Source organism: Oncorhynchus tshawytscha, linkage group LG10 (assembly GCF_018296145.1).
Source record: "Oncorhynchus tshawytscha isolate Ot180627B linkage group LG10, Otsh_v2.0, whole genome shotgun sequence".
In the NCBI taxonomy this organism is placed as follows: Eukaryota; Metazoa; Chordata; class Actinopteri; order Salmoniformes; family Salmonidae; genus Oncorhynchus; species Oncorhynchus tshawytscha.
In genome coordinates, this window is record NC_056438.1 from 56,922,937 (window position 1) to 56,937,162 (window position 14,226).

A 14,226-nucleotide genomic window follows, 5' to 3' on the forward strand; every position below is an offset into this window, starting at 1 on the left:
GCCGCGGGGCAGTATTCCAACATAATAACGACCCCAAACACACCTCCAAGACGACCACTGCCTTGCTAAAGAAGCTGAGGGTAAAGGTGATGGACTGGCCAAGCATGTCTCCAGACCTAAACCCTATTGAGCACATGTGGGGCATCCTCAAACGGAAGGTGGAGGAGTGCAAGGTCTCTAACATCCACCAGCTCCGTGATGTCGTCATGGAGGAGTGGAAGAGGACTCCAGTGGCAACCTGTGAAGCTCTGGTGAACTCCATGCCCAAGAGGGTTAAGGCAGGGCTGGAAAATGATGGTGGCCACACAAAATATTGACACTTTGGGCTCAATTTGGACATTTTCACTTCGGGGTGTACCCACTTTTGTTGCCAGCGGTTTAGACATTAATGGCTGTGTGTTGAGTTATTTTGAGGGGACAGCAAATTTACACTGTTATACAAGCTGTACCCTCACTACTTTACATTGTAGCAAAGTGTCATTTCTTCAGTGTTGTCACATGAAAACATGTACTCAAATATTTACAAAAATTTGAGTGGTGTACTCACTTTTGTGATATACTGTAAGTCAAATGTAACTAATGTTTAAGTTCACTGTAATGTGTAGCCTATGCTAAAACCCACTTAGTGTATTTTTTTGTACTAACCTGTCGAATAAAAACACTGCCCACTGATGCCAATCCAAAGGTGAGAATGACCTAATATTTCCAATAAAGAATGAGAATGAGATTTCTTCAATGGCTTTTGGGGATATTTCTCAGCAGACAAACTCCATAACACTTACATCTCACAGTGATGAGCAACACCACAAACTCCATAACACTTACATCTCACAGTGATGAGCAACACCACAAACTCAGGCCTGCAGAGATCTGAGTTATGGAACATTGTTGGTATCCACATCACATATTGTACAGCTTATTTCAGTCCGGTACTGTCTAGTTATGAGGCTTTGACACATGTACAGCTCTCCCTGTCTGTCCTGATATTCTGTTCACCTATTCGCCTCTGGTGGGCTGCAGTAGCCACTGGTTGTGTCCCAAATGGCACCCTCATCCATGTAGTGCAGTACTTTTGGCTAGGGCCCATAGGGTTATAGGGTCTGGTCAAAAGTAGTACACTAAATAGGGAATAAGATGCTATTTGGGACACATACATTATCAGTGGATACAGCCTCTTCAATAATGAATGAAGAGGTAAATTGCACCTATTATCTAGTATGTCATCATGCAGAATGTACATTTTACCCACACAAACCTATTTGCATACTGTATACACACAGTATTCAAAGCCAAGAACTCAATGCACTTAAATGTATCGGTGTGTAAATGTGCTGATCTTTTGTTCATTCACTGCCCATTCTGCAAACACTGCATTATATCAATAACAATGCTGTTGGAATGCTGTATAACCAGTGGCTCTAGTGAACATATATGAATCATGGTATAATACATTACCATTATACCCATATCTTTAGAGTTGCATGCACATAATGTGACAACCTGTGTTACCAAAACACAAATTATCTAAGTGGAGGCTGAAGAAATGGCCACAGTGTACTTTATTAAATTAATTTTGGTACTTTGTGTTGCATTAGAATCAAATAAAAATGTACAAAAATTCAATATGTACAAAAATGTCATGTTCTGTTTTTACTGTTCAATTTATAATAACATTAGTTTAATTCTGATTGAATGCAGTTCAAGCACTTCAGACTTTCATTACACAATGCAACTTACTTAAAATACCAATAATTAACAGTTTTTTAGTTTTTTTGCATTTTTGTCATTTAATACATCACATACACCACACTATTTTAATCTGTATTACATCATATGTAACTGCCGTCTTGTGGCGGCGACCTCCAGTCAACAGACACCCTTCACAATCAGGACTCTGAGAGGAATGTTCTTTTAACATGTACATTTGCATACATTTATTTACAGTTATATAGTTTTGTTTTTCAATTACTATTGTGATCTTCCATTTGCAACTGAGACACTAAGGACATCTGTACACTATGCGTTAGAAGTTAACAAAATGGAATGACATTCCTATGTTCATTTGTTACTGTGCTTGTACTAATGTTATATTGGCTACAGTAGGGCTGGAATAGTATGATACAATACATCACTGCTATTTGTCTACATTACTAGTATCTAATGTTGATGAATACCTCAGAACAAAACTCAACCCCAATAATGGATCCAAATCAATACATAATATTAGTAGCTCCTTTTGTTAGAAGTCTTCAGTATGACCTACTACAAGAAGGACAATTCCATTTCCTGGGTCAAGGGTTCTCATTTAAACTGTGAGTTTAATAGGTCTATCTTGCATTGTGGATAATTATATAATAGTATAAGCACAGTAACTGTATAGAAACACATTGCTATTGGGTCGTGAACAGAGAACTTTGATAAACCTAGAGACCTCACACCACTTTGATCATCATAACCACAAAACCAGAGGACAAAAACAAATCCTTATGAGATTGAAATAAATTAAACAAAAGCATAGAAATATTTTCTTAAGGCAAACGAAACAGATATAGGCCTAAGCAGCTTAAATAGTCACAACCATGAATTCCTCATAAACAATGAAGCGGGTTTGTTGACAAGTGCATTTTCCTGTTGTCTCAGTCTGCTTGCTGATGCACTTACAGTGGTAAACAGAATACCATCCACCATCAAAACACTGAACGCCTTATCATTTGATTCACATTTGGATTTATGCTCTTGGTAAGAAGATCAGTATAGTATCATGTATCAATGACGTCAGAGGAGGGTATTCTGTTCAGAAACCAAGTTGAGGTAGGTATATGTACAATTTACACACTTTTTCAGAGATGATGAAGAACAATGGTAGTCTGAGATTAATCCCTGGATGTGCTAAAACATTTATTTATTTATTTTTATTAAAGAATAATACGCCTTCCTGAAAAGTGTTTCTGTATAGATGGGTTTTACAGATGGTGTAATAATAATTTCATCATTATCACCCACAAGACCAAAGGAGATTTTCCCACTCCGTTGTGACAACAGGGAATGTATTTTTGATGTACTAATAATGACTCTTTTGACCTTTCCTGACCCTCTGCCCTATAAAAGTGACTGACACATATTCATATTTGACCCTAAGCTCAACACTACTTTTTTCTAAAGATAGAAATCGTTAAACATTGGCTAGATTGTAAGTCTCGCACAAGTCTCGTATTTTTACAGTGCCAGTGTATTCATCCCCCTTGGCATTTTTCCTATTTTGTTATATTACAACCTGTAATTTAAATTAATTTTTATTTGGATTTCATGTAATGGACATACACAAAATAGTCCAAATTGGTGAAGTGAAATGAAAAAAATTACTTGTTTAAAAAAAGTATAAAATATTTAAAAAACAGAAAAGTGGTGTGTGCGTATATATTCACCCCCTTTGCTCACATAATTAGATAAATAAAGTCCACCTGTGTGCAATCTAAGTGTCACATGATCTCAGTATATATACACACACCTATTCTGAAAGGCCTCAGAGTCTGCAACACCACTAAGCAAGGGGTACCATGAAGACCAAGGAGCTCTCCAAACAGGTCAGGGACAAAGTGGGGGTGAAGTACAGATCAGGGTTGGGTTAGAAAAGAAATATCTGAAACTTTGAACATCCCACGGAGCACCATTAAATCCATTATTAAAAAATGGAAAGAATATGGCACCAAAACAAACCTGCCAAGAGAGGGCCGCACACCAAAACTCACAGACCAGACAAGGAGGGCATTAATCAGAGAGGCAACAAAGACCAAAGATAACCCTGAAGGAATTGCAAAGCTCCACAGCGGAGATTGGAGTATTTATACATAGGACCACTTTAAGCTGTACACTCCACAGAGCTGGACTTTACGGAAGTGTGGCCAGAAAAAAAGCCATTGCTTAAAGAAACAAATAAGCAAACACAGTTTGGTGTTCGTCAAAAGGCATGTGGGAAACTCCCCAAACATATGGAAGAAGCTACTCTGGTCAGATGAGACTAAAATTTATCATTTTGGCCATTAAGGAAAACGCAATGTCTGGCGCAAACACAACACCTCTCATCACTCTGAGAACACCATCCCCACAGTGAAACATGGTGGTGGCAGTATCATGCTGTGGGATGTTTTTCATCAGCAGGGACTGGGAAACTTCTCAGAATTGAAAGAATGATGGATGGCGCTAAATACAGGGAAATTCTTCAGGGAAACCTGTTTCAGTCTTCCAGAGATTTGAGACTGGGACAGAGGTTCACCTTCCAGCAAGACAATGACACTAAGCATACTGCTAAAGCAACACTCGAGTGGTTTAAGGGGAAACATTTAACTGTCTTGGAATGGCATAGTCAAAGCCCAGGCCTCAATCCAATTGAGAATATGTGGTATGACTTAAAGATTGCTGTACACCAGCAGAATACATCCAACTTGAAGGAGCTGGAGTAGTTTTCCTTGAAGAATGGGCAAAAATAATCCCAGTAGCTAGATGTGCCAAATGTTTAGAGACATACCCCAAGAGACTTGCACCTGTAATTGCTGCAATAGTTATGCACACTCAAGTTTTCTGTTTTATTTGTTTGTTTCACAATAAACATATTTTGCATCGTCAAAGTGGAAGGCATGTTGTGAAAATCAAATGATACAAACGTCCCAAAAAACTATTTTAATTCCAGGTTGTAAGGCAACAAAATAGGAAAAATGCCAAGGGGGATGAATACTTTCGCAAGCCACTGTAGAGGTGGTGTACTGGGTGAGTCCAGTGGGTGTTCATTTGGATGGGACTGACAGCAGTTGTTGTATCTGTACATTTTTCGCAATGTACATGAATACTGAGGAAACCTATGTGGATATCACTGTATGAGGACACAGTCAGACACACCACTATTCTGAAAAACAAGACTCGCGTTGTCTATTTGTGGCCGTGACCCCAATAAATCATAAACACTGGGACTCCCACTGAAAATGAAAATAGCAGTTGAAAGCAAATAATGGGATATGAACAAAACATGATAAAATCTCATGTTAACATGGATCAGATTGACTAAAGGAAAGCAACACAAGCTAAAGACGTGCAAGGTGACATTGAGAGAATAATTTACTACATGTTTTATTGATGAGGAGATGGAACCAGGCCAAGTGACCTTCAATGATTCACTAGTTAATGATGAGCAATTCATTTGACCTCTTAAGTGTATCATCAATAGCAGACCTAAATAAGAGATCCCAAGATAAAATAGAACAAAAGCACCAGTGTTGTGCCATTCACGATAATTTGCTCATTTCTAAGCCTGTGCTTTCTTGATTTCCCCCTGTGCCATTTGGTTTCTGTCTTCATTGTAAATAAATAAAAATCTGCTTTTTTAAAAATTAACCTTAAAACACAGACAGGTTAATGCAGGGGTGTTAAACTCATTTTGCCCCACAGGCTGCATTCAGTCTTCACCAAGGTCCGGAGAGCCACACTTAAAATTGGTTATATTTCCTCGCCGTCAAAGTTTGCTGAAAATTGGCATCTATCCATCGCTTTTGGAATTTTTTATGCTTCCTGACTCTCTAGCTTTTCGGTGGCTGATCTGTGGCATGTTTTACTCAACTCCATTAAATATTCAGAAGTGAATGCCGCTACATGTTCAAGAGACTCTCTAAAAAACGTTATTTTTGGTAATACATGCAGAAGCACTGGGTAAAATCATGTCCACAGCTCTGTTTTCTTGGAGTTGAATTCAGTGTAGAGCAGCATAAAGAGACTATAAATGTAAGTCCATTATCATTTCTACAGTTTCATATTTGTTGTTGTTGTTGCCATTTCTATGTCGATTGAGATTGTTTTTCCTCAGAAATAATTCAAAAAATGTTATTAATACAAATGAATAAATAAACACTCAAACAGGCCCGGATTGAAGGGGCTCGCGGGCCGGATCCATATGACAGCCCTGGGTTAATGAGAGAAACTGAAAAGATAAGTTGTAATAAAACATGTTGCACCATTTATGCTCATCCACACTGAATTCAACTCAGAAGAAGAGCTGTGGACATGATTTTACCCAGTGCTTCTGCATGTATTATCCCCCAAAAACTTTTTAGAGAGTTTCTTGAATGTGTAGCGGCATTCACTTCTGAATATTTAATGGAGTTGAGTAAAACATGCCACAGAACAGAAGGGAACAGACATAACTAAGACAATTTGTGTGATGTCGCAACAACAAGGCAAATGATGTGAAAGCAAATTAAACCAAGAATTTCCCACATTCGAACGGATATGAATAATTCAAATAAGACATTTCAACAAAAACAATTCAACAAAAATAAATCTGAGCCATTCAGTAGAGATTTCAAGTCTAGCTCTAGTCGAAAACAACAGGCACATCTTTCTGGACTGATCAATGGCCTTTTCTCACTCTCACATTGAATATCATGGTTTCCTTCCCTCAATGTGCTCTGATTAATTCCACAGAAGTTTTGTGCTTGTTTTTTTCCCTCCTCCTTGTCACCCTCTTCTCTCCATAGTTCAAACGAACAAGACATAAAAAAGAAGCGCTTGTGACCTAGAACTGAAAGAGAAGCTACACACTTTCTTTTTTGTGAAGACACCTTTGCAAGATATTTGAAGATATTTTTAGATATCACATCCACAGTCATAGTGCCTGGGGCTTAAGTCAGAGCATAAAAGGTGAAATACTTGTTGTTTCCTGCTCAAAAGACCATCTTGACACCATTGATGTTGGATGTTGACAGCTACAATGATAGTGGTATACACCCTAGAATTGGTACTGATCTTGTGTTGAGTATAGGCTACAGCAGCCTTTCACACCATAGTGCTGAAGTGCATGTCTCTAGTTCATTGCACTACAATATATAGCTGCAGACAAACTGACCACTGATTGTAGCATCTACACATACCATCCTGCGCCATGCTTTTCCTCTCTTACAAGCACGCATGAGCGCGCACGCATACACACACACACACACACACTCCCACACACACGGATGGCAATACACTTTTACATCAGTTAGGTAAAACGTAAAAAAGAATGCGGCATCTATGATGACAGTAGATCCTGCAGGTGCTTCAGTTATGAGAGTAGTTTGGCTGAAGTGGCTGCTCGTTTGTCTCTTATCCTGTCCTCCTCTCCGTACAGAACAGCACTATGTGGCCCAGCAGACTGATCCTTATCAGCCATATGGACGCATGGCAGCCCAGACCACAGCTGGACGAGGCTGGACTGTAAATAGGAGCTGCCAGGAAGGTTTTCTTGGCATGCCGCCTTTTATCCAGGCGAGAACAAAGATGAGGTTTGTCCTTCAGTCTCTCCACAATACACGAACATTCCGGTTTTATTTAGCATATAAACAGCATGATTACCAGGTACAGTACTAAGCTTCTTCAAAGTAAATAGCAGTTCTGCCCTGCCTGAATCTACTAATATCCAGTTACTGGCAGTCACAGCCACAAAATCCAGTAGTTTCAGACCTTTTGGCACTAGGACAACATGGCTGATGAAATCAGATCAGAAGTCATGGGCCAGTACACATGTAAAGTATGACAGACACAACGCCCTACTCATGTCGCTAATTACATCACGGACTATGCGTGTACTACTTTGTCACCTGTTTACTTTGAATTAGAAATAACTAGAACCATCCTAAATATGAATCAGGACCATTAACTGACCTTTTTATTCTTATTTTTGTTAATCAACACGTCCACTATATCAGGGGATATTACTTGTATCCTATAAATGTAAAGTACATATTTGCAGGTCTAAGATGTTGGTAATAGAAATTAATGTAAATATGAGATATAGTAGGTAAACATGAATAACCTGTTGTAACCTGTTACGAACCTCCATAAGGATCTGTTATGAAAGGGCATGATATCATTCATTAGAACACTGCTTTTATTCTGATAGACTATTGGGCTACATTTAGTTTTTTTTGTGTGTGTGCGCAATGGCCTTTTATCAAATAAGAGATTCCCTGACGGACGTAAGTAAAATAAATAAAAACTAAAATACAATAACAACATCAACCAAATAAACCCAAAAAGAGGAACTCTGTTTAGAAAACATGAATATATCCCTCCGTCACATCAACTAATAAATTGTGTCTATTCTTGCCCATGACAATCAACATCATGGTTCAATGCTAGTATCTAGAGTGAGAGAGAACTAATAACTTATTATTGCCACAGTCCTGCTGTAAATCCAAGTTGATGGTCATCCTTTGTTACGGTTTTGCATTTCCAAGGATCCAACATCCAAGCATCCAACATCCAGGCAGCAGTGTAGGGCTACAACGTGGTCTCATACTCCAGGCGCTCCTGAACTGTAGTGTCATCTTTGTACTGGAGTCTGGGCGGCGTAGGGGAGCAGTCAATGGCCAGGATGGCCTTGCGTATACTCCTGTCCAATACGTGCCTCTCCCAGGCCGGATAGCGGTTCCGACACAGGTCTATTTTGATGACAGTCTCATCGATGCGTGGGGCACGGGAGGACGGCGTGGAGGGGGCGGTGGGTCTCACCTGAAACACGGGCATGCAGCCGTCCCTCTCTGTGTATTTGCCGTCCCTGCCAATGGTGCCGTCCCCCGATATAAGAGGCACACCACGGTTGGACCTCAATGAGTTGGTGGCCCCCTCAGCGGGCAGCGTGAAGGCAGCCGTGGGGTCGTCCAGCACGAGGCTGGGTGAGCGTCCGAATCGGGGCCCGTTGGGGTGAAAGAAGGCGTAGTACATGAGCATGAAGACGATGCCGGTGAGGAAGCTGCTGAAGATGACACAGAGGGCGGGGACGGCGAAGGCATCGGTGCTCTGAGGGACGCGGTACAGGTACCACAGGGCACTCAGAGCAGTGTTCTCCAGCAGGATCACAAAGTAGTAGATGAAGAGCCGACACCGAGTACGACCCTCCTTCACATTAAACCAACTGAAGATGTAGATGATCCCCACGACCATGTCGAAGACAATCTCCTCCCACTTGGTGATGCAGAACTCGGTCTCACAGTGGACTATCCAGAAGGTCATAATGCACCAGTGGAGGACGATGAAGATACCAAAGTAGAGCTGGAACACGGAGGCGAACAGGGCGAAGGTGATGACCCGGGCGGCAATGGTGAAGAAGTGCCAGCAGAACTGGATGATGACGGCCAGGTAGCTGATTGGCTTCTTATCATCCCGGGAGTCTCGTAGGGCTTTCTGATAGGATGCCAAGGCCCAGGCCAGAGACACCAGGGAGGCAGCCGCTGTCATTCCTATGGAGACACAGAAAGGACAAAAAAACTCATGAGATTCGCAGTCACATTCACAGGTATAACATAATCAGAGAGTATGGTAACTCAAACTGTTATAGACCTATATCCATCCTGCCCTGCCTTTCTAAAGTCTTTGAAAGCCAAGTTAACAAACAGATCACCGACCATTTCGAATCCCACTGTACCTTCTCCGCTATGCAATCTGGTTTCCGAGCTGGTCATGGGTGCACCTCAGCCACGCTCAAGGTCCTAAACGATATCATAACTGCCATCGATAAAAGACATTACTGTGCAGCCTTCTTCATCGACCTGGCCAAGGCTTTCGACTCTGTCAATCACCGCATTCTTATTGGCAGACCAACAGCCTTGGTTTCTCAAATTACTGACTCGCCTGGTTCACCAACTACTCCTCAGATAGAGTTCCGTGTGTCAAATCGGAGGGCCTGGTGTCAGGACCTCTGGCAGTCTCTATGGGGGTGCCACAGGGTTCAATTCTCGGGCCGACTCTTTTCTCCGTGTATCAATGATGTCGCTCTTGCTGCTTGTGATTCTCTGACCCACTTCTACGCAGACGACACCATTCTGTATACTTCTGGCCCTTCTTTGGACACTTAACAAACCTATAGACGGGCTTCAATGCCATACAACACTCCTTCCGTGGCCTCCAACTGCTCTTAAATGCTAGTAAAACTAAATGCATGTCTTTTAACCGATTGCTGCCCGCACCCGCCCGCCTGACTAACATCACTACTCTGGACAGTTCTGAGTTAGAATATGTGGACACCTACAAATACCTAGGTATCTGGTTAGACTGTACACTCTCCTTCTAGACTCACATTAAGCATCTCCAGTACAAAATTAAATTTAGAATTGGCTTCCTATTTTGCAACAAAGCCTCCATCACTCATGCTGCCAAACATACCCTTGTAAAACTGACTATCCTACCAATCCTGGACTTCGGCGATGTCATTTACAAAATAGCCTCCAACACTCTACTCAGCAAATTGGATGTAGTCTATCACAGTGCCATCCGTTTTGTCACCAAAGCCCCATATACTACCTACCACTGCGATCTGTATGCTCACGTTGGCTGGCCCTCACTTCATATTCGTCGCCAAACCCACTGGCTCCAGGTCATCTATAAGTCTTTGCTAGGTAAAGCCCTGCCTTATCTCTGGTCACCATAGCACCCATAACACCCACCCATAGCACTCGCTCCAGCAGGTATATTTTACTGGTCATCCCCAAAGCCAACTCCCCCAATAGCTGCCTTTCCTTCCAGTTCTCTGCTGCCAATGACTGGAACGAATTGCAAAAATCACTGAAGCTGGAGACTGATATCTCCCACACTAACTTTAAGCATCAGTTGTCAGAGCAGCTTACCTATCACTGCACCTGTACACAGCCCATCTGTAAATAGCCCACCAAACTATCTCATCCCCGTATTGTTATTTATTTTTGCTCTTTGCACCCCAGTATCTCTACTTGCACATCATCATCTGCACATCTATCACTCCAGTGTTATTGCTAAATTGTAATTATTTTGCCACTATGGCCTTTTTATTGCCTTATACCACCCTACTCTTACTACATTTGCACACACTGTATAAAGATTTTCTATCGTGTTATTGACTGTACGTTTGTTTATCCCATGTGTAACTCTGTGTTGTTGTCTGTTCACACTGCTATGCTTTATCTTGGCCAGGTCACAGTTGTAAATGAGAACTTGTTCTCACCTGGCCTACCTGGTTAAATAAAGGTGATTTTTTATTTTTTATTTTTTTAACTACATGGGAGTAATGTGTGGAGTTTTTTGTTCCTGTAAGTCTGCCATGATGTGATGACTCTTTAATAGATACTGTACCGGTATGTATAATGTCTCAAATGGATGAGTCACAAGAAATGTGTGAAGAAAAAAGATATTCCCAGGAAGTATTTAAAGAAGAACACTTTTCAAAGAGCAACGCAACACCAAACAGAACCGGGAGCCAAACAAATGTTTTTTTTTACACCAAAACACAAACACAAGCACATTTGGGAGACAAACAACCCTTCAGGAGGAACTGCATAACATGATATATTCCCCCACTCAGACTCTCTGCAGCGCAATTAGCTCAATATGAAACCCATTCTTATCCAAGCTGCCTGTAAAATACAGCAATTCACAGGGCCCACTGGTGGCGTTTAGCTCTGAAATATCTGAACAGAGGGACTGTATTGTTGCTTTGTACTAAGTAAAAATCCAGTAAAGATGGCTGTGGTCCAGGGATCCCTGGCTGTATGACACTGGGTTTGACACTGGGTTTCTCTGAGGAGCTGGGTGCCATGGTTCAAGTGCCAAGTGCTCATGGTGCTGGAGTGATCGTCCTCTATCAAGAGTGAGAGGAGACTCTCACTCTCCTGGACTCGATACCAGAGGGAGACAACAGCCTACACACGCACTTGCATGTACACACACACACACACACACACACACACACACACACACACACACACACACACACACACACACACACACACACACACACAATACTTTGGTCTAACTGACAAGTGCAAGAGGCAAAGAGCACAAGTGGACAGACTGAATTGACTGCATTTTACTATCTTTGTTAAATCCTATTGAATATACTGTATCTACTGTTTATTATTTCTCCGTAACTGCAGGTACTGCAGGATTTTGTTCCAACTAGGCACCACACCTAACCAACTGAGCTAATTGATCAGTTCAGGGCCTAAATTCAACACGCCTGGTCTTCCAGGTCAGTTAAATCAAAAGCATGAAGTGCGAGGGTTGCCTACCCCTGCCCTAGGGATTCAATGGAAACTCTTTACACTACAATCTGACTGTAAACACTGAAAGTAGGAGCAATACGGAGGTTCATTGGCAGCCATCCAAGTTCATGCGACCCCTTAATCACATGGAGGAGGACCCCATGAATATCCTGGGATACATCCAAAATGGTACCCTATTCCCTATAGCCCTCCAACTCAACTCTGGACCTGGAAGCCAGTTCCACTGTGTTCTTTCATTGTTCCCCTCTAATCAGGGACTGATTTTGACCTGGGACACCAGGTGTGTGCAATTCATTATCATGTAGAACAGAAAACCAGCAGGCTCCGGAGCTTTTAGGGTAAGAGTTGAATACCCCTGTCCTATATAGTGCACTACTTTTGACCAAAGCCCTATTGAGCTCTCTGCTGCCAATGACTGGAACGAATTGCAAAAATCACTGAAGTTGAAGACTTATATCTCCCTCACTAACTTCAAGCATCGGCTGTCAGAGCAGCCTACCAATCGCTGCAGCTGTACACAGCCCATCTGTATATAGCCCATTCATACAACCAACTACCTACCTCATCCCCATATTTGTTTTTTGTTTATTTCTGCTCTTTGCACACCAGTATTTCTACTTGCACATCCTCATTTGCACATCTATCACTCCAGTGTTAATTACTAAATTGTAATTACTTCGCCACTATGGCCTATTTATTGCCTTACCTCCTTACTTCGTTTGCACACACCGTATACAGATTTTTCTATTGTGCTATTGACTGTACGTTTGTTTACTGTATGTGTAACTCTGTGTTGTTGTTTTTGTCGCACTGCTTTGCTTTATCTTGGCCAGGTCGCAGTTATAAATGAGAACTTGTTCTAAACTGGCCTGCCTGGTTAAATAAAGTTAAATAAAAAAAGAGCAGCCCACAATATAGGGAATGGTGATTATACAATGGTGCGGTTGGTTGATACATAATGAAGACAGCTTCCTATTAACACAACGAGCAGCAGAACATGATGTCACCATCCGACCACTAATAAACCATGCTATTCAATCATGTGCAAATTAAAAGTGAGGAACAGTCGTTATTACGGGGCATGACAGCTACTTACTGTTTCCCATAAAGTGAGCCAGAGTCCACTCAGAAAACACACTTGCTCCATTGTTTTATTACATCCGCAAGAGCAAAGAGAGAGTGAAGCAAACTGGGAAATTAATACTGGTCGAGCTGTGCCTCATGACCCCAGTTTATCCAATAGTCTAGCGGCCTGGCTGGGTGGACTAGCTCTTGATCAACCTGTGATCATATTGTGACTTTAAAGGTTATAATAGATCAGACCACATTTAAAATGGAGATGATCACTATTCATTGCAACGCAGCTCCCTTGGCTCCTCTTATAACAAAGAGTTACTACTGTGAATTACCCACAAAGACATCTGGCAACAAGCTGTGCTCTGTCTGGTGGTAGAGCTGTCCCGGATATTTCCGTTTGACTTTTACCAGAGATGGCTTTGATGATGGGGCACAAAACTAAATCCATACTTGACATTCTCTAGACCAAAGACTGTTGTGGGCAGGATACTTGTCTGTCTAATCTAGATCATGGATGAGGATGTGACTGGCTGCTATGGACATTGTTGTCCATGTAGCAACAACCTTATACATAAACCAATTCATTATCCTGGAGCTGGATGAATAAATCCAGCTTCAAAAGTTGAAAATGAAAGCCATCCAAACACCCTTTCAAATGTAAATGAAGATTTGAGATGATAGAGAAAATATAGGACAACTTCAATGCATGTGCATATCAAAGCATCGATATCTTATTTAGAACCTCACTCAAAACTCTATGGCTCCTTGTGGATGGATATGTATCTGGAACCAATGTCAATCCTGTCACCTCACTCAAGGAGTCTTACAGTACAGCAAAGTGTTACCCAATTACCCTTTCTGTAGATACCCTTTGTGTAATGTCTCCCAAATAGTCCCTATGGGCTTAAGTGTAACTGCAGTATATGCATTACTTATCTCCCTGTTCCTGGCTTTTAACACCCAGGACCATTACAGTCAATTGCATTTTGTAATCAGATGTTAACATATGGCTGACTCCTGTGCTTTTTAAATTATTTTCACTTCAAAGTCAAACCGAGTCAGTTTGTTGAGAGAGACGTCCACTCTCTCTTTT

At 41.4% G+C, this 14,226-nt stretch overlaps 1 protein-coding gene across 1 annotated transcript in view; it reads right to left on the minus strand.

The window, feature by feature from the left end:
• Positions 1–4,542: 4,542 nt before the first annotated feature.
• LOC112260487 (XK-related protein 4-like) overlaps positions 4,543–14,226 on the minus strand; it is a 64,002-nt gene continuing 54,318 nt past the window's right edge. The window contains exon 3 of the mRNA XM_024435633.2: positions 4,543–9,263. Coding sequence (XP_024291401.1) covers positions 8,305–9,263 — 959 coding nt within the window. The 3' untranslated portion in view covers positions 4,543–8,304. The remainder of the gene's footprint in view (positions 9,264–14,226) is intronic.